This window comes from Brienomyrus brachyistius, chromosome 14 (genome assembly GCF_023856365.1).
Source record: "Brienomyrus brachyistius isolate T26 chromosome 14, BBRACH_0.4, whole genome shotgun sequence".
Classification (NCBI taxonomy): domain Eukaryota; kingdom Metazoa; phylum Chordata; class Actinopteri; order Osteoglossiformes; family Mormyridae; genus Brienomyrus; species Brienomyrus brachyistius.
In genome coordinates this window covers 22,230,665-22,252,198 of record NC_064546.1, presented here as the reverse complement: position 1 = coordinate 22,252,198, position 21,534 = coordinate 22,230,665, and the positions used below count along the sequence as shown (strand labels likewise).

Here is a 21,534-nt window from a genome sequence, read left to right as displayed (position 1 = left end):
CAAAAAGGTTGGTGCAATTTACGTCTAAGCTGAGATCAAGGTGGAGACCGAGGTGAACGAGGCTCAGCCACAGGCCTCGGGGAGCTGAGAAGATGCCTTCTCCCCCAGTATTTAACGTTGTGTTCCGTTTCTGCCAGTTTACGTGTTCAGACAGCAGCTTCAGGTTTAAGCGTCGGCATGTCGATAACGTCAAACAGCGCCCTGGTGCGGCAGCCGCGGTAAAAAACCGGGACGGACTCAACACTCCCACTTCGTGGCTGTTTATGTTACTGTAGGTTTCCAGCCAGCCAGCACACATGGCACAGCTCAGTGTCACACAGGCGTGTTTGTCTTTATTTATCTCTTTACTCTACACCAGACTGAAGGACTAAGGCCCTGCAGACATATGAGCCTCACTGGATCCAATCAGAAAGCAGAGAGCGGTGGCACTGCTTTGGGTCCAGCCGGGGACTGTGGCTGCGCTGCGGACCACAGGGGCTCGAAGGGCCACCGTGCAGCCGGACAGAGAAAGACCTGCTGGAACTATTGTGTAAAACAGACTCCCATGTCTGTCAGGAACCACAGTCACTACAAACAGTCTCCAGTTTCAGCTCTATATCTGTGCGGACAGCCCGAGGGCTCAGGTGACACGGGCAAGGTCGCACTGGCGCTGATGTACCCACACGCACCTAAAATCATACCCCAGTAAGCTCAAGCGCACAGACCAGTGCTCCCTCGCTGGGCAGGCTGGCTATCAACCTGGGCCAAGAATCTGCTACAGTCCACCATGCATGTGCTCTAGAATAAGCGACTTGCTGGCTTCTCTAGCAAATTCATAGGATTTGTCGGTCACGACCGGGGCTGCAATTGGATTGACTGTCGGTGGTAAGTCTAGATGAGGATCCGCCCACAGAGGCGGGGCTATGGTATGATTAGCTCACTGAGCCAATGCGACGCATCCCAGTATGGTGGTGTTTGTGCTTACTGGTTATTGTGGTCTGTAGATCAGGCTGATTGTGTTGGTCTGATTAGGGGGAAGCGTTTTAGTGACGCGCTGCAGCATGCGACCCTCATGCATTGGCTACCAGCAATATATCAGGGGGTGTAAGTGAGTGCAAGCTTCCCATGGGGGACACCTACCCAAACACCCCCCAAGGGGGGGTGTGCTGAATGAAGCAGCGCCCCCAGCTGGATATCTCTGGTGTGCGAGTTTATGCACCACAGTCTCCCTGCTGCGTCTCCGGAAACCCCCAATACATTATTCAGCACGCGAGGCTGGCCTGAAGGAGGCAACCCTAGCCGGGGGGGTAAACACTGCCCCTGAGCTTCTGCTATTGGGCGTGGTCCCCGTGACCCACCCCTCACACATGTGCGTGCTGACACACCTGGCACGCCACAGAGCTGCAGGGGCTGAAAAGAGGAAGAAGGAAAACTGGTGATTAGTGTGCCATCAGATAGGTGTGCCGGGCGTAAGCGAGCCCCCACCGCCATGCCGGCTAGCAGCGCAGCCGGGCTCCGCTTACACGGCCTACTCTGAGTCAACACTCTCTAATCTGGACGTTGGTGTTGGGTTTCTCCGCACTGGAGCTTGATGCAGCCCAGCAAAGGAGGGCAGGGAAGCCTGAAGCTGGGGGGCACATGAAGCGGTTACTCCACCACAGAGGACATGGGAGCAGGGGCCCCGTCAAACCTGCGACCTGCATCCCTTCGGTCCTGGGTGTGGGGGGAGTGCCGCCGGGAGGGAGCCCCCCCAGTTTGCAGAGCCCCCATGTGCCTGTAACCCAACACCAATGCTCAGGGTGTAGAGACCCCAGCAAAGATCCAGTTTCAGCACAACAAAAAAAAATAAAAAATCAAACATTAGAGAGCGAGCCGAGTTTGAAGGGGAGATGGGCTGAAATGTGTAACAATTAGACCTCAAGTGGAAAAAAAAAACAAATTAAACCAGCATGAAATCTAAGTCGGTCAGTCGGGGTGGGGGGGGGGGGGGTCAGCTGAGCTGTATTGCTCTTTGTTTGGCATCCAAGGTTGGAAAGTGGGAGACGGAGAGACGGAGACAGGCGGTGGCTAGGGGGTACTTCTGTTCCCCCCCCTCCCCAGGCCCCCCACAAACAGACTGGAGGACTCGGTTTGGCTGGGACCCCCGAGGTGTTTAACAAGCTCCTCTATTTGGGCATCTTCTGGACGTGGCTTTCTTTGGATTTCACACCAACGGGAAAACTCACTGGCTTGGCTGACAGGCGTGGTAAAGAGCCGCTCCAGTGTTTAGGATGGCACTGCGTGAGCTGCGCGTTCTGGCCGGCACGGCTCGCTTGGCTGACACTCGGGAACGGTCACGCTCCCATTTCTATTCCCGACTCATTAATGGAACAGCAATTATATTACGCCGATACAGAGGAATAAATTATAATACTGATAAATCTGGTGTCTTGTCTTCGCAGGCAAGGTCGCTGACTTACGCACGGAATAAATCTCAGAAACAGACATTTGGCATTGGCGATCTGCGCGGTCACGAATGCCCCAGGGAATGCTGGGAGCTGTAACAGAGGAAGTGAAATTTCAGAACAGGTGTTGGTGTCAGAAATCGCCTGCGATATTGAATTAATTACACCAAACTCTTTCTCTTTCAGCCGGAAAGCATCTGACACTCAGGACGACTGGAGGATAATACTGGCAGTGGTAAGGAGGGAGATTATTCAAAGGCGTATAAAGTATCTGAGGGGACAACTGACATTTCATCTCAAGGACTGTCTAAGTAAAACTATCTTCAGCGATGGCGCCCTGCCTGTTGATCTGTGAGATGTGCCTGTTCGTCTTTTTCAGAGGGAATGCGTCTCCATTCCTGTGCCACCCCTGCCTTCAGCTCCCTATCGTTCGATGTCCTCACCCCCCCAACATCAGTTGCAAATGACGCTTTTTAGCACCTGACCAAGCGGGATGCGTGGCGGAGAGTGAGGGGTGTTTCTGGCCACCAGGGGGCTATGGCGAGCATGTGCCTCTGCTGTGTGGCGTGAGACCTCCTCCCCGGAGCTGGAGAGTGTGACGTCATGAATCTGGCTGGTGAGCCGCGAGCTCTAATCGGACTGTGGGCATAAGGTAACTTAAAGCTACGAGCCGGCCCAGCTCAGCTGTGTCGTACCAGATCTTTGGCGGGAGTGCGCACTGGGGGCGGGGGGCCGGCGGGGCCGTGAGTTCGGTGAGCTTGCTGGTGAGGTCTGCATGCGTTTGCCCATACCCTGTTATCCTTGACTCAATGGGTGACAGTTTAATTGCACATGTCTCCAAAAACCACAAAAGCACTAAAGTAAACAGTGAAATGGGAGCAGAGAGCCGCCCGTGGATCTGTCCGGACCGCTCCGATCGGCATGCGTGGGCCCCCATGGTCTGAGGAAGTGGGGCTGCGTACCGGGGCTGAAATTTCAGCCCTCAGTCTTTTCTTCTTTCTCTGACAGTGGAGGGCAAACGCTGCCACAGACTGTTTTACCGCTTTTAGAGGTCTACTCAAAACAACTACTCTGTTCCAGATGGGGATGGGGGTGTGTGGACCTGCACGCACGTGTGTGTGTGCGTGCGTGTGCTTTTGTGGGTGAGGAGGCTCCTGGGAAGGGGAAGAAGGAACGCAGAGAAGATCAAACATCCACCAAGTATCCTTGGCACTCAATCAGGCCAGTAAGCCATAAGTCACTGCTGCGCACAGGCCCCCTCGATGGATCACTTATCACTAACCCCACCCCCACAGAATATCCGCATCTGTCAGACGAGGGGGCTGTTCTCTCTATAGTACAGACCATGTTTAGACCGCATGTGAAAAGTGCACGAACTCCCGGTGGCCTGGCGTGACCCTCCTGTGCATCGATGTGCATCCCGCCGCTCCCGTTTCCATGACAACATGCCGCCGGTAGGTGAGCCCTCGGCCCGCCGGGACAGCTGACCTACCAGACCTGGACGGATCCGAGGGAGCATGGGAATGGGAACCCCGAGGGGTAGGGGGGAGGTCTTGTGAGGTGGAACGTCATTAGGGTTCTCATGGAGGGAGGAGAATGGGCCAAAGGACGGATGTTGTGAGACCAGTGCAGCTCAGGGGGCAGGCAGTGGGTGATGGCAGTGGCAGAAAAAGTCCTCATCCAAAAGCCCGGGTGAGATGGCGGTAGTAAGCAGCTGCAGGCAGAGTGGGGGTGTGTATCTTCGGGGAGGGGGGGACGCTGGTGTTGTCTTCAGTGGGGCAGGGCAGGGCGAGGCAGTGGCACTGGGCTGGCACGTCTGTTCTCACCCCATCAGTGAAACGCTGCCTTTAATCACAGCTGCAACAGGAGAGATGGGAAAGGTCAGAGGTCAAAAGGTACAGTGCAAGGAAACCACACAGTGCAGGCCAAGGGAGGAGGTGGCTCGGGATCAGCAGTGGGGGGAGCAGGGGAGCACAGGGAGCCAGGCCAAGGGAGGAGGTGGCCTGGGATCAGCAGTGGGGGGAGCAGGGGAGCACAGGGAGCCAGGCCAAGGGAGGAGGTGGCCTGGGATCAGCAGTGGGGGGAGCACAGGGAGCCAGGCCAAGGGAGGAGGTGGCCTGGGATCAGCAGTGGGGGGAGCAGGGGAGCACAGGGAGCCAGGCCAAGCTCCAGGGTCGCTGCTGCTGTAGCTTTGGGTGGGGCTCCTTAGGCAAACACATTCTTATGCCAAGCTGACCTTCTGCTTGCTCTGAAGCACAGGGGATCGGATTGGGGTCAGCGGGGTAGACGTCTGTGCATGTGCACGTGTGTATCTCTGCCCTTCAATGGACTGGCATCCTGTCCAGGGTGTCCCCCCTGCCTCCCCCATCATTACTGTATGGGGAATGGGACTGCACCCTGGTGTCCTAACTGGGCCCCCCCAGCAAAGGAGTCTGCGCCGTGAGGACCCCCTGAACCAGACGCTGAGCAGCTGGAGACGGATCCGCCTCACGTACACGCCCACAGGGGCGGCTCCCCTCACACGGCCCCCCCGCAAGAGGATGGAATGCAGGACAAGAAAAGAGCGAAAGAAGCAGAAGCAGAACCGAACGCAGCAGCTTCTCAACATGAAATTTCTGCAGCTTTGGGGATTTGGGGGGCGGTGGCTGCTCACCGGAAACCCGAGCAACGTTTCAGAGAGTGGAAAGAGCCCCGGGGCAGAAAGCGAGCGGATTCAAGCATTACCGGGGCCATGCTGAGGGCTCACGTTACAGCACGATAAAGCCCCTGTGTCCCGACCCTATGGGACAGCAGCCCCACACACATACAGGGGAACAGTGGGGACAGAGACAGAGCAGAATGAGGACAAAGTGGGGACAGAGCAAAGACAGAATGGGGTCAAAGTCAGGACAGAGCAAAGACAGAATGGGGTCAAAGTGGGGACAAAGTAGGGACAAAATGGGGTCAAAGTGGGGACAGAGCAGACATAGAATGGGGTCAAAGTGGGGACAGAGCAGAGACAAAATGGGGTCAAAGTGGGGACAGAGCAGAGACAAAATGGGGTCAAAGTGGGGACAGAGCAGACATAGAATGGGGTCAAAGTGGGGACAGAGCAGACATAGAATGGGGTCAAAGTGGGGACAAAATGGGGTCAAAGTGGGGACAGAGCAGAGACAGAATGTGGTCAAAGTGGGGACAGAGCAGACAGAATGGGGTCAAAGTGGGGACAGAGCAGACAGAATGGGGTCAAAGTGGGGACAGAGCAGACATAGAATGGGGTCAAAGTGGGGACAGAGCAGACATAGAATGGGGTCAAAGTGGGGACAGAGCAGACATAGAATGGGGTCAAAGTGGGGACAAAATGGGGTCAAAGTGGGGACAGAGCAGAGACAGAATGTGGTCAAAGTGGGGACAGAGCAGACAGAATGGGGTCAAAGTGGGGACAGAGCAGACAGAATGGGGTCAAAGTGGGGACAGAGCAGACAGAATGGGGTCAAAGTGGGGACAGAGCAGACATAGAATGGGGTCAAAGTGGGGACAGAGCAGACACAAAATGGGGTCAAAGTGGGGACAGAGCAAAGACAGAATGGGGTCAAAGTGGGGACAAAGTAGGGACAAAATGGGGTCAAAGTGGGGACAGAGCAGACATAGAATGGGGTCAAAGTGGGGACAGAGCAGAGACAGAATGTGGTCAAAGTGGGGACAAAATGGGGTCAAAGTGGGGACAGAGCAGACAGAATGGGGTCAAAGTGGGGACAAAATGGGGTCAAAGTGGGGACAGAGCAGACAGAATGGGGTCAAAGTGGGGACAGAGCAGACATAGAATGGGGTCAAAGTGGGGACAAAATGGGGTCAAAGTGGGGACAGAGCAGACATAGAATGGGGTCAAAGTGGGGACAAAATGGGGTCAAAGTGGGGACAGAGCAGACAGAATGGGGTCAAAGTGGGGACAGAGCAGACATAGAATGGGGTCAAAGTGGGGACAAAATGGGGTCAAAGTGGGGACAGAGCAGAGACAGAATGGGGACAGAGTGAGGGCCCTGAGGCATGGGATCCTTTCAGAAACCCGCGTGCTCAGACTTGAGGTACAGCAAAGAATGGATGCTTAATTCTGAAGCACGTAATACATGTGTCTTATCAGATCAGCAGCTGATAAACATGTGTTTTTTTAGTGGGTGGGGTCTTGCCCCCAGAGCAGGAGGGTGACACAGCCATGTCTTTGGATTAATGTGTCAGCTTAAACGACACGATAATAAATACAGCAGTGACAGGAATGAGATGAGGGCGGGGGTCCTTCCCCCACCCCCTAGCCGGCCCCTGTGGGCGAAGAGCACGCACGAGGGCAGCAAGACCAACCTGTTGCCTCTATTTGTTCTGATTGCGAATTCGCAGGCACCTCCTCTTTGGCGGGGGCTGCAGGTCCGGGGCTCCGCTGCCGGGGAGGGCCGTGGCGATGCCGCAGGGGCTCAGTGCACTCTTGTCTGCGGGCTTTGGCACAGGCTGGATGACGCAGCCAGCCTTGGGCAGCACAGGCAGCGCGTAGGCGTGGTCTTCGTCTGCGGCCCGGGGGTCCTGTTTGTCCCCAGGGGCCCCGGCCTCCTCCGAGGGGGCCCGCTTACCTGTATCCCGCTCCGCGCTGGTGCAGGTGTTCTCCTTCGCCGACTCCAGCTCGCTGAGTGCCGGCTCCTCTGGGGGCGGGGCTCTCCTGGCAGGCCCGCCGTCCGGCGACCGGGTGCCATTGACGATGACGTTGCAGGGCGCCGCTGGGCTGGGCGGGGTGTGGGGGTAACGTCTGGAGCGTGGGCGGGGCATTGCTGTTGGCGGCAGCACAGTAGGCGGGGTCACCGCAAGGCAGGGCAATGGGGTCCGGTGGGCTGCGGACATCCCTGTTGCCTGTGGCCTCTACATAGCCACACCCCCCTGTGGTCTCACCCAGGAAGGGGTGGGATTCTGGCTCCGCCTTCACCTGTGTGCTGGGCGCTGCCCGCTGGATTACCTGCTGCAACCGGGAGCGCCGACCCAGCGTCAAGTCTATCACACCTTCAAGGGTAGAGGGTGTGGCCAGGGGTGTGGTTGGGGGCGTGGTCAGAGGCTTGGTCACGGGTGGCGAATACTGAGAGCCCCCCGGGCTCTCCACTTTTACGGTTAAGTCAACCACGGCAGTCCGGTCCTGCTCGGGGCCAGAGGAGCAGCCAGAGAGGCCAGGCGATAGTTCACTGGCATTGGAGGGGCCCTGCCTGGGCTCTCCGGCATCTCCGGGGGGCGGACCAGGGGAAAACAGCCCGGGGCCCTTGGATTCACCCCCCTCCCCCGAGGCGCTGGGAATGGCGTCACCATCACCAGGGTGGTCGCCTGAGGCCTTGGGGCTGAAAGGGATGGGCACGGGAATGGGAATGGGTACCGGCAGCGGCACTATGACAGGGTAGGGCACCAGTAGCGTGGGGGGGGGGCACCAGCGGGGCTAGAGATGGCACGCCGAAGTTCACCACAGGCGGCACGGGCAGGTGACTGTTGGGTATCATGTTGACTGGGGGGAACGGCAGGCCGGGCATGTGGGCGGCTGGGTGGGGCCCCATGGGAACAGTGGCAGCAGGCGGTGGGTGGATGTGCGGTGAGAGGAGTGGCCTGTGCATGGGGCTGGCGGGGGGGCCCAGGCTTCGGGAGGGTGGGCCGTTCAGTGGGCCCGGGGGTGGGGGCGGTCCGATGCCGGGTATCATAGGATTGGACAGTGGGCTGTTGGGCCCCGGTGTGTGAGGTGGGGGGGGACGTAGAAAGGGTGGCCGCATTTGCTGCATCATCTGGTGCTCCATGAAGAAGGGCAGCGGCACAGGGCCCCGGTGCGTCATCACCATGGGGGGGCTGCCCGGCGGTACACCCATGGCCTGGTGTAGGGCGGGCATGGGGGGGGGCAGGCTGGTGCCCTCGTGGGGCCGAGGCCCTGGGGTGGGGATCTTGGCTGACGAGGAAGAGGACGAGGGGCCCAAGGCGACTCCAGGCTCAGACGGGGAGGCAGAGCTGGGAGCCGAGGGCCCAGGGGTGGGGCCAATGCCTGCCGGGGACGGGGCCTTCCGCCGCAGCTCGCCCAGCGGGGCGTTCCAGGACTCGGGTGTGAGCAGCTGCACCCCGGTGCTGCCGTCGGGCTTGCCCTCCATGGAGGGGTGTCCCGCGCCGCACAGTGCTCCTGGCAGGGCTGCCTGGGTCTCCTTGTAGAAGATGTCCATCTTGTACTGGTTCAGGCACTTGGCACTGCAAAACTGCAGGCGGCGCTCACCGGCACCAAAGTCCAGGTACTCCTTAGTGTGGCGGATGTGCTTACACCAGTCACACACCTGTGGGACAGAACCGGCCAAGTGATCAGGGGGGTCAGAGAGCGTACATACTTACACATGCACACACATACATGTGCCCGGTGTCGTCAAGGAAACGACACAGCCAGCAGTCAAAGATATGTGCAATGAAACATAAACGAAGGCTAAGGTAGATGCAGACAGGCACATAGACAAGTAGTAAAACTGCCTAGTCCCCCCCCCCCGGCCCCAATCCCTCTCACTGTCTCTCATCTCTTTTCCTCTTGCTTTCTCTTATTCCCTTTCCTCCCATCTCCTTCCCTTTCGCTGTCTCTTGTCCCCTGACTTCTCACTCTCTCGTCTCCTTACCACTCGCTGTCTCTTGTCTCCTTACCTCTTGCACCCTTTCCTCTCTCTGTCTCTTGTCCCCTATCCTATGTCTCCTTCAGTCAATCTTTCTCTGTACTTCTTGTAAAGAGCACTGGATGTTACCAGACCACTTTGAAACCCAATGTGCCAAACACCAAGCACTGCCAGCCCTGGCGAGCTGATAGCAGAGATGTGGGCACTGAAGTTAACCACAGAGCGATCCAACGCTCTAGCGGCTCCAAATGGAAGTGGCACTGCTCATGAGAGTTAATTAAGGCATTAATCAGCTGTCAGGAGCCTCAATGATGTCCATCCGTCTCCCAGACTAAAATACCCCACTGAGCGCTGATGTGCTGTGTGAAGCCATTCGATTAGCACACACCCACACAGGCTAATGACAGACATCCACACAGGCTAATGACACGCACACACACAGGCTAATAACACACACACACACAGGCTAATAACACACACACACAGGCTAATAACACACACACACAGGCTAATAACACACACACACAGGCTAATAACACAGACACACACGCTAATAACACACACACAGGCTAATAACACACACACACACAGGCTAATAACACACACGCTAATGACACGCACACACAGGCTAATAACACACACACAGGCTAATGACACACACACGCTAATAACACACACACACAGGCTAATAACACACACACAGGCTAATGACACACACACAGGCTAATGACACACACACGCTAATAACACACACACACAGGCTAATAACACACACACAGGCTAAAGACATACACACAGGCTAATAACACACACACAGGGTAACACCTTTGTCACCCACAGGCTAACAAAAAAAACTAATGACACAGACGTCACTCTGTCACATGCAACAGACAATTAAATGTCACTACCACACATACCCACAGATTCACATATGCAGTCACACACACACACGCACACGCATACACATGCACACACACGCACACATGCATGCATGCATACAGACAGACACACTCACAGAGACACACACATATAGACTCAAGCACATGCACACAAACATACAGACAGACACATGCATGCACAAACACATATACAGACATATACTCTCACACACACACACACACACACACACACACACACACACACACACACACACACACACAGACACCCTGACTGCTCCTTCCTCTGTTCTCCTCCCTCCCCCCGGCTTTCAGGCTGTTCACCATCAGACTCGGAGAGCTTGGTACCAAACTTCCACAGAACGTCCTTAAAACAGCAACCTTAACCCATCCCCTACCCAGGCATCACTAACGCATTAATGTGTTTGGGCCTGCCAGGAGGGGCCCCACGGCAATAGCCCCCACCGTATACCGGCTGTGTTCATCTCACGGGGGTGAGGGGACAGCGGGGAAAAGAAGGAGGGGAAGAGAGAGGGGGCCAGACAAAAGAAGATGGTGATGTTAATGGCAGTGGGCTGGGGACAGTGCTGGTCCACTGCGGCAGGTGGACCGTGAGCAGGAGCAGGAGCAGGAACAGGAGGACGATGGCGGCACTAATGATGCTGGGTGGCGATCAGTTACAAACACGCTTCCATTCTGCTGGCAAAGGAGACAGGTGAGGGGGGAGAGAGCGCTGGCTCTGCCCCCACTGCCACTAATGGACCCCCCACCGGCACCGCCGTGCGTGAATGCGTACGGCCAGGCTTAATCACATCCGCCCATCTGCCCTACCAGTGCCACGCGCCCAGGGACGGGTCACGCTCGCTCCTTTCTGATGTCACACAGACAGGGTGATGCCCCTGTCCGCGGGAGGCCACAGAAAATGACAGGGTGGCCCCCCAGGGGGGGCTGTCAGTATAACGTGCCCCGCACAGCAGATCTGTGTATCAGAGGGCAGAAGGGAACGGATCACTGCTGGGGGCAGGATGAGGGTGATGACTGGGGGGGTTCACAGGAGATGATGCTCTCTCTGGTACAACCCCCCATCCCCCCCAGAGGTGAAAATATGTGGGTCGAGACCCAAGTTGGTCCTGTGTTGTGAAGGGAGGCGGGGGGGGGAAGTCTGACCTCTGTTCCATGGGGAAGGGGGCAGCCTGCCCTCCCTCCCCCACTGCCCCCGTACCATAGGATGAAGAAGCATTTTACGGAGGCTGACCTGGCCGCGCAACACACCCCCCCAGCAGATGGCGGGAAGCACAGAGACACACAAGTACGATTACGAGGCCGCTCCGTCCCTGGGGATGCTGGGATGCGCTGTGACCCAGCCCTGCGGTGCCCCTGTGTTCTGCTGGGTCTTATGAACCCTCGCCTGACACTGGTGCTCCCCGCCCCATGTCACCTGGTTCTCCTCGCTGTACTCAGGGCACCGCCTCCGTACCGGGACGTTCACACACAGCAGTGCGTCTCAATGCTCTGCTCTGGGATCTGTGCAGATGAAGCACATCCCCCCTCCCGTGTCCTGCCGTTTTGTTCTTTAAATTGGCTTAATGGCACATCACAGTCTGTGAAATTCAGCAGAACAAGCGCATTTTTCATGGTCAGGAAGACGCTCCATCACGCAGACATGTGTATGTGTGTGTGCTGTCTATGCCTTCTCTCTACACACACAAACCCTGCACCAACCCTCCTCCATCCCATTCGCATTTATCAAAATGGCTCGCCCGTTTCCCTTGGCGAATACAGCCCATTTAAGCCGAACCCAACCGCCATCGCACAGCCTGACTGGTAAGTTCTCTATCTAGTCTGCAAAATAACTAGTGTCACTAGTGTCCCAGGGCTTGAGGGTAACGGGTGGGGAGTGGGGGGGGGCGAGATGTCAATGGTCAAGTTCTGCAATGGTCACAGTCTTGGTCCTCAGAGCTAGTTCAAGTGCTCAGCAGGAAGGACACAGTGGACACAGGGAGACCCGCAGGGTGACCCGCAGGGTGACACGCAGGGTGACCCGCAGGGTGACACGGAGGGTGACCCTGTGGCCCTGGTGCTCGCGGGAATGGCCTGCACCTACAGAACCGTACACAGGGACCGCAAACACACACCTGCATCATAACAGAACGCAGAATGAAATGTGACACAAACACAAATGAAAAATGTTTGCGGCCAGATAAACTCACAGGATGGAAACAAAGGCGTAAACATTAAATAAAAACACAGGAAATGTGTGATTATGGCGTGAGAAGAGGCAGTGAAGCTGCACCTTTAACCATTAGCCATTACACTCGAGTGCTATCTGCGGGGTGGGGGTGTCGTCCTTACAAGAACATCGCTGTTTATCTTGAAGACAAGCCTGGGCGTTTCCTTAGCATAGCTGTGCTGTGGTAAACTCTCACCGTGGCAGTCTTCGTCTCTCGCCTAAAGGGGAGAAATAACGGCCTCTTACGGACTGACAAAATAAAGAGCTGAGCAGCAAATGAAAGGCAAAAAACAAAGCAAACGAAAGAGGGATGTCACGTGGCAGGCGAAAAAAAGAACAATGACAGAGTGAGACATTGAACATCCATGATCACAGGTTGTAAGAGGGTTCACATGGCAACAGAAAGGCACGCCCAGGTGGGTGTTGGTGGGCGGGCTGGCGGGCACCTGTGCTGTGATTGGCTCAAGCGCCCTTTCTGTCAGGTGGAACATGCAGATCATGCAGGGACTGTTTAGATGGTGCCAAGGAACACATGCTGCTGGGGTTTGTGTTATAAGTGGGCAGTGGGTGACATCACTTCCTGCCACTGGTATTCTTCCACCACTCAGAACCTGCTTGGTCTATCACCCCCAGGCAGGGGCCTAGGAGTAGTAAAGTCTCTCCATCCCCCCAAGCAAAACTCAGATTGATCTCCCAGGGCTCTCCTCCACACAGAGGGACCCCAGGAGAAGACAACCTACCTGAGACAGAACCACGTCGTCAGTGATCGCAGGCAGGGAAATGCAGGTTCTGCCAGGGACAGACCCAGATACTTTTCATCGAGTGCTAAGCTCACTTCAGTTACTAACCCTTGGACAGGTCTGAACGCAGAGTCAAGGTCGGGAATCTAGCAAGCAAATCTAGTCAAGGGGGGGTTGCTGTCCCCCAAGAGGAGGTGGTGCATCATAGTGGGGTTGCTTTGACACTCACACCTATGGCAGTCTGCTCCAGTCACACCGAGGACACGCCCCGATCACGCTTCAGACATGCTTAGGACACGCGCCAGACCTGGTCCAGACACGCCCCGATCACGCTTCAGACATGCTTAGGACACGCGCCAGACCTGGTCCAGACACGCCCCGATCACGCTTCAGACATGCTTAGGACACGCTCCAGACCTGGTCCAGACACGTCCCGATCACGCTTCAGACATGCTTAGGACACGCTCCAGACCTGGTTCAGACACGCCCCGATCACACTACAGACATGCTTAGGACACGCGCCAGACCTGGTCCAGACACGCCCCGATCACACTACAGACATGCTTAGGACACGCTCCAGACCTGGTCCAGACACGCCCCGATCACACTACAGACATGCTTAGGACACGCTCCAGACCTGGTCCAGACACGCCCCGATCACGCTTCAGACATGCTTAGGACACGCTCCAGACCTGGTCCAGACACGCCCCGATCACACTACAGACATGCTTAGGACACGCGCCAGACCTGGTCCAGACACGCCCCGATCACACTACAGACATGCTTAGGACACGCTCCAGACCTGGTCCAGACACGCCCTGATCACACTACAGACATGCTTAGGACACGCTCCAGACCTGGTCCAGACACGCCCCGATCACACTACAGATCATGCTCCTGTCTCACTCCAGTAACACTGTCAAACTCCGTATACGGCAGTGCCCACTCACACACCCCCGCAGTGACACACTCCCCTTGCTTACACCCTCTATTCACAATTAGTTCAAATGCTACGTAACATACTGGCGAAGGATGGGCAGGAATGACAGAAAGGGAGAGAATGGGAGGAGGAGTAAGAGACAGAGGGCAAAGGGGAGCAGAGGGGAGAGGAGAGGAGGGGAGCAGTGTGCGTCAGCATCAGCGTTTCCATGTGAAGAAAACGCCCTGCATCCAGGAACCATGCTTCTGCTCTGAACTGAGCCGGAGCACTTCACGGCTCAGTCAGCTCTGCACCCCCCTCCCCCCATCTAATCGCTCTCTCTCTCTCCTAATCTCTCCCTCTCTCAGCCTCCCTTAATCCCCCCGTCATTATTCAGGCTCGATTTGGGGCCGCATTAGGGCCCCTAGGCCCCTGGCCTCCATCCAGCCTATTGCTGCCGAGCGCTAATGAGGCACCGGCGTGCGCCGCTGATACGAGGAAGAGCCAGAAAAGCCCCCATCGGCACGGATGGGCAGGGGCTTCGAGGGGCGGGCCGGCAAAAGGCCCCGGCCACACAGCGCAGCTCCAAGCCTATTGTCTCTGCACATGCATGGTGTGGGCAGAATGACACCACCTGGCTGAGTGCTCCTCCATCTGCATATTTCACCTGCTCAGGTGCCCCCCCACCCCCAAACTTGCTCCGTCCCTGGGGACGCACAGCACACCCTCCTGTCCCTGCTGGGGACACACAGCGCACCCCCTCGCCTTTTAACTATGTAGGGACCTGGTCCAAACACACACAGCTTCCTGGTAGCACAGCGATATGCTGGCACGGCCCACTGGCGGCGGCCACACATTCATGGGCGCGATCCAAAGGCGCAGAGCCAAGCCGTAGCAGACGAGAGACGGCAGAGCGCGTCGAGGCATGGGGTGGGGGGTGCAGTGCATTCTGGGATAACAAGGAATACAGCGAGCTGATTAAAGCAAAGGCTGAGTAAGAGAAAGCCTGCCGAGTGAGAGTAGGTAGCAGAGGGCTATTAGGATAGGGAACTCCACAGCCCGCCCACCTGTCACCTTCACAGCTACCCACCCACATTCACCCCCTACAAAGAGGAAGGAGGCTCCTGCATGTTAACCAGCAGCTATGTCACACAACCGTTTACCTAAGTGTACAACACCTGGCTACCTCATTTCAGCTCCCCCCTCCCAAAAAAAATAAAATAAACTACTACAGTCTGGAACAAGAAGCTGATTGTGGGGTTCAACCGATCACAGAGTGAGGTTATGTGGAAATTGTTTGCCTGCGAACAGCCCCCAGACTTGCTCTAAAATGTGACCTGCAGTGCCCCCCCAGCACTGTTTCCATTCTGATTGCTGGTAGCAAAAAAATAATCAACAGTGCCGCCTTGTAGGGCAGTAGCACTGCTCTGTGCAGGGACAGACAGCACCCCCACCCACTTTCTCACAGCAAACTGGCTCCCTGGGTCCCTGCCCCCCTGTGCTCAGTAAATTGTCGAGCATGAGATGCGTGTGTCTGGGGTGGGAGGGGGGCTGCTGGGTCCCGTCAGCCGAGCCGTGACATTTTCAGGGCATCGCCCCTATTTTGCCCGGAGGGGCCTCCAGGAAAGCGGAGGCAGAGTACAGGGACAGCCGGGGGGGTGCCTCAGAAGGCAGGGGCGGGCGAACGCCGAAGAGCAGTCACATGTTGCGCTGTGCAGTGTGAAAAAGAAGATTCTCATCTGTTTCCCAGCATGCACCTCTCACAGCAGAACAACTTCTCAGGATTAATTAGATACACTGTTCCCACTAGTCCCTCCCCTCCTGCTAGCTCCTCCACCCTTTTTCCTCTCCTCTCTTCCCATCTCAGTATCCACCTCCTCCTTCTCCCCCTGCCCCCTCTCCTCTCTAATCCCCTTCTCCCCTTTGTTCTTTCTCCTCTCCCCTCCTCCCTTGACTTCCTCTTCCTTCCTCTCTTCTACTTTTCCCCTCTCCTCCCTTCTATTCATCCCTCTCCTCCTCTCCTTCTCCTCCCTTATCCTCCTCTCCCGTTGACTCCCTTCTCCTCCTTCCCATCCCCTCCATTCTCCATCCTCTTCCCTTCTTCTCCTTTATCCTACTGTCCCATCTCCTCCCTTCTCTTCCCCTCCTCTTTCTTGATAGCACATGTGTGTATGTGCACGTGTATGAAGGAGCTGTGTCAGTGTCTGGTCCCGTTTCCCAGAGTCTGCTCTCTCAGATTATAGCCAATCTGACGGTAATGTTTGCTTGGGGGTCATGATCCAGCTGTGGGCAGTTTCAGGTCTAGGGACAGGAATGCAGAGATGGTGTCTCATTTCCAAAACGCAGCCCCTCCAGCTCGGGATGTGGCCCTTAAGCAGCACCTACAGCTCGGGATGTGGCCCTTAAGGCTGGGACGCAGCACCTACAGCTCGGGATGTGGCCCTTAAGACTGGGACACAGCACCTACAACTCGGGATGTGGCCCTTAAGGATGGGACGCAGCACCTACAGCTCAAGATGTGGCCCTTAAGGCTGGGACGCAGCACCTACAGCTTGGGATGTGGCCCTTAAGGCTAGGACGCAGCACCTACAGCTCGGGATGTGGCCCTTAAGGCTGGGACGCAGCACCTACAGCTTGGGATGTGGCCCTTAAGGCAGGGACCTGGCCCCTACAGCTCAGGACGCAGCAGCTATGGCTCAGATGTGGCACCTACAACTCAGATCTGACTCTTACGGTTTAGGACGTGACCCTTACAACTCTGGATGTGGCCCTTACGGTTCGGATGCAGCACCTACGGCTCAGAACATGGTCTTTATGGCTCGGACAAGGCCTTTAAGACCAGGGATGAATCCGAAGCTGAGCTGGCCGGCAGCCAGGGTGAGAAAAAGGCCCTGCGCATGCAGACTGGGCGGAACGGCCCCTGGGGAGGGCAACTGGAGCGAAGCGGAATTTCATTACAGGGAATAAATGAGGAGCGAAGTTGGGGACCATATGCTGCCTGCTGGAAGGAGACCATTTGGAGACACCGAACAACAAACATGGCAGACGTGTGGGGGGGGGGGGGGGGGGGGGTAATAAAGGAGGAAAGGAGAGGGAAAGACTGATAGGGAGGGGGAAGGAGGGGAAAAACAGAGGTGAAGTGGAGGAGAGGGAAAGACAGACAGGGATGGAGGAAGGAGAGGGAGTGATAGATAGGGAAGGAGATGGAGAGACAGACAGGAAGCGGGAAGAAGAGTGAGTGACAGACTGGGATGGGGAAGGAGAGGGAGTGACAGATGGGGGAAGGAGGAGGGAGAGACGGATGGGGGAAGGAGGAGGGAGAGACAGGGAGGGAGGATGAGAGGGAGAGACAGATGGGGAGGGGGAAGGAGAGGGAGATATGGACAGGGAGAAGAAAGAAGAGGCAGAGACACACTGGGAGTGGGAAGGAGCGGGACAGACAGACAGGGAGGGGGGAAGAAGAGGGAGAGATAGACAGGGAGGGGGGAAAAGAGGGAGAGATAGACAGGGAGGGGGAAAAGAGGGAGAGATAGACAGGGAGGGGGGAAAGAGGGAGAGATAGACAGGGAGGGGGGAAAAGAGGGAGAGATAGACAGGAAGCGGGAAGAAGAGTGAGTGACAGACAGGGAGGGGGAAGGAGAGGGACAGACAGGAGGGGGGAAAAGAGGGAGAGATAGACAGGGAGGGGGGAAAAGAGGGAGAGATAGACAGGGAGGGGGGAAAAGAGGGAGAGATAGACAGGGAGGGGGGAAAAGAGGGCTCTCTGCTTCCAAAATGGAAGGACAAAATAGATGCTTTTCAAAGCAGTGCAGGAAAAACAAGTGGCACTTCTGTTTTAGGAAGTCATGAACAAAGTGGAAATTGTCACACTTCCCAGGAGGAGCAGACGTCCAGCACGCTGTCACACAAATCGAGATAGGAGACAGGAGGTAGGAGACAGGAGGTAGGAGACAGGAGGTAGGAGACAGGAGGTAGGAGACAGGAGGCAGAGGCAGGCCCTTTGAAGTGCTAATGCAACTTCAATCCAGATGTGGCATGGCTGCAGCCCCTCACACACAGACTCACACCGACACAGACAGACACAGACTCACACCGATACAGACACACACAGACTCACACCGACACAGACAGACACACACTCACACCGACACAGACACACACAGACTCACACCGACGCAGACACACAGGCTCACACCGACACAGACACACACCGACAGACACACACAGACTCACACAGACACAGACAGACACACAGACTCACACCGACACAGACAGACACAGACTCACACCGACAGACACACACAGACTCACACCGACACAGACAGACACACACTCACACCGACACAGACACACACAGACTCACACCGACGCAGACACACAGGCTCACACCGACACAGACACACACCGACAGACACACACAGACTCACACAGACACAGACAGACACACAGACTCACACCGACACAGACAGACACAGACTCACACTGACACAGACAGACACACAGACTCACATCGACACGACTCACACCGACACAGACACACAGACTCACACCGACACAGACACACACAGACTCACACAGACACACACCGACACAGACACACACTGACACAGACAGACACACAGACTCACATCGACACAGACTCACACCGACGCACACAGACTCACACCGACACAGACAGACTCACACCGACACAGACACACAGACTCACACCGACACAGACACACACAGACTCACACAGACAGACACACAGACTCACACCGACACAGACAGACACAGACTCACACCGACACAGACAGACACACAGACTCACACGACACAGACACACACAGACTCACACCGACACAGACAGACATACAGACTTACACCGACACAGACACACACAGACTCACACCGACGCAGACACACAGACTCACACAGACAGGACACACACAGACTCACACTAACAGACAAACACATAGTCTCACACATTGTCATTCTCTAGCTCCCACCTGGTTCGCAGTCTAGACATGCTGCCCCAGCGTTAAAACTGACCAATCCAAAACACACACACACACGTTTGTATTCATATCTTTGTGGGGGCAGTCCATTCATTTCTATGGGCAAAACCCTAATCTCAACAATGACGACCTTAACCTCTACCTAGCCCTAACCTTAAAAATGTCGAAATAACATGTTTTTATCACATTGTGAGGACATTTAGTGTCCAGTAAAGCCCTGGTGATAACAGGGATGGGATGCTGGTGCCCAGTAAAGCCCTGGTGTTAAAAGGGGATGGGATGCTGGTTCCCAGTAAAGCCCTGGTGGTAATGGAGATGGGGTACTGGTTATCAGTAAAGCCTTGGTGTTGATGGAGATGGGCTACTGGTACCCAGAAAAGCCCTGGTGTTTATGGGGATGGGATGCTGGTTCCCAGTAAAGCCCTGGTGGTAATGGAGATGGAATACTGGTTCCCAGTAAAGCTTTGGTGATGATGGGGATGGGATGCTGGTTCCCAGTAAAGCCCTGGTGATAATCTGGAGGCTCATCCCTTTTGGGGTTTCAGTGGTTGCCAGTAATGTCTGTGGTATCCATAGCAACAGGACAGACCATGGAGGGTGGCAGTTTAGCGCCAAGATGGCCCAGTGTCTATGCAGGTGCTGGGATATGGACCATAAGGGCCATACCTTGGCAAGGGCACCGACCTGTCAGTCAGCTAACTGACACTGGACTCGCGCTGGCCATGGCTCCGCCCCCATCCCCCCAGCTAACTGACACTGGGCCCAGCGCTGGCCATGGCTCCGCCCTCATCCCCTCCAGCTAACTGACACTGGGCCCACGCTGGCCATGGCTCCGCCCCATCCCCCCAGCTAACTGACACTGGGCCCACGCTGGCCATGGCTCCGCCCCCATCCCCCCGCACTCCCACTCTCCCTTCTCCTCTCTCCGACTCTTTTGATGCTTTTGAAATTTCTCATTCCTACTCCATATGGCTGTTCCCCCAGAGCTGGTGGAGGGCAGCTAGAAGCATCCTCTGTTGCACACCCCCCCTCACTCCACTCTGTATGTGTGTGTGTGTTTGGTATGTGCGTGGTTTGGTATACGTGAGTGTGTGTGCTTGGTGTGTGAGTGTGTGTTTGTGTGAGCGAGTGCGTGTTTGGTATACGTGAGTGTGTGTGCTTGGTGTGTGAGTGTGTGTTTGTACATATTTACCTATGTATGTATGTAGGTGTGCGTGTGTCTGTGTTGTATGTTTGTCTATGTATGTATGTATGTGATTACAGTTATGTAGATGTTGTTTGAGGTGGGAAACGCAGACATTGTTAATCAAAAAGAAACTTTGATTCAATTCTGCCGCACTCTGCTCCCCCCCAGCCTACGGACAGTGACAGAGACATCTTGGGGGAGTCAGCACAGTGGAAATTCCTCACACGGGACAGGGCTTTGCCTGAGACGCCCCCCCCACCATCTCCCCGCAGAGCCAGGTTGAGTTGTGCAAACGAGGCAGTTGCAGGTTCTTGCGGAAAACCCGAAACCAAGCCCGAAACCCACCCCCCCCCCCCCCCCCCCCCAAGCCAGCCAGACAAGCGCAGGCAGGCCAAGAGCGACGCCTCACCCCCGCTGCTGGAAAAACTCGAGGCTTTGTTGTGGCCGACTTTGTGGTCCACAGCAAAAGACAGACAAGCCCCCCCGCCCCCCGATGGGTAGGATTCCACCACAGTGCTGAACGAGGCTCTTAGGAGGCTGCTCTAAGAGGGACAGCACCAGGCTGAGGGGCCAGGCTCCCCTCTCCATACCCTGAGCTACCCAGAATGCCACTGTGCCTGGAACACCAGCAGTTGTGATGTCACAGGTACAGGTACAGCTGACTGTAGCTGGTGCTGAAGCATTGTCACTGAACAGTGTCTGTCACTGACTGCCATTCCTACATTTCATCAGCTGACTGTCGCATCAGTTGGGGGGGGACATAAAATAGCCTGTCGCTCACGCCTGTGATTTTTAATGACGGCCTCATTAGGCCCCATATCCTCACCCCCCCTCCCCCATCCCCTTGGCCTAGCAGCAGGTGAAACACAGTGCAGGTGACAGGTGCCTGAATGCGCTCTGGGGGACAGCATCGGCCACACGCGAGTGACAGGTGCCAGAGGGCGGTCATTGTTTCAGGCTGGGGGGGGGGGGGCGCATTAGCATGCTGGAGCAGCCTGGGGTAGCGTCTGTGGCCCCTACCCCGCCCTGCACTTTTCAGCGAGGCTCCACAACACCTCTAGCAGCAGGTGAAATGTGGTTTTCCCAATGCTATGGGCTGATGTAGCCGGGGGCAGGGGGCTCACCAGCGGGACATTAATGCACATCTATGTAGCCACAAGGCTTCACGTCATTTACGTGACATGCGGCAGAATGGGCAGACATGCCAGCATGGAGATGCTTAATGTTCCTGCGCATGACGCCAGCGAGCAGCAGGACAGGCAGAGACGCCAGCAGGGACGAGCTTAACACTCCTGCGCATGACGGCGGTGTGTGGCAGGACAGGCACTGAAGCCAGCGGGGACGAGCTTAACGCTTCTGAGCATGACAATGGCGTTTGGCAGGACGGACACTGAAGCCAGCGGGGACGAGCTTAACGCTGCTGAGCAGGACACTGGTGTGCAGCAGGATGGGCACTGAAGCCAGCGGGGACGAGCTTAACACTTCTGAGCATGACACTGGTGTGCAGCAGGATG

General features: G+C 56.2%; 1 protein-coding gene across 1 annotated transcript in view; it reads right to left on the bottom strand.

The window, feature by feature from the left end:
* Positions 1–1,958: 1,958 nt before the first annotated feature.
* The window catches only part of sobpa (sine oculis binding protein homolog (Drosophila) a), a 38,788-nt gene continuing 19,212 nt past the window's right edge, over positions 1,959–21,534 (bottom strand). The window contains 5 exon segments of the mRNA XM_048973880.1: positions 1,959–4,280; positions 6,759–7,182; positions 7,184–7,851; positions 7,853–8,731; positions 12,301–12,396. Coding sequence (XP_048829837.1) covers positions 6,768–7,182; positions 7,184–7,851; positions 7,853–8,731; positions 12,301–12,396 — 2,058 coding nt within the window. The 3' untranslated portion in view covers positions 1,959–4,280; positions 6,759–6,767.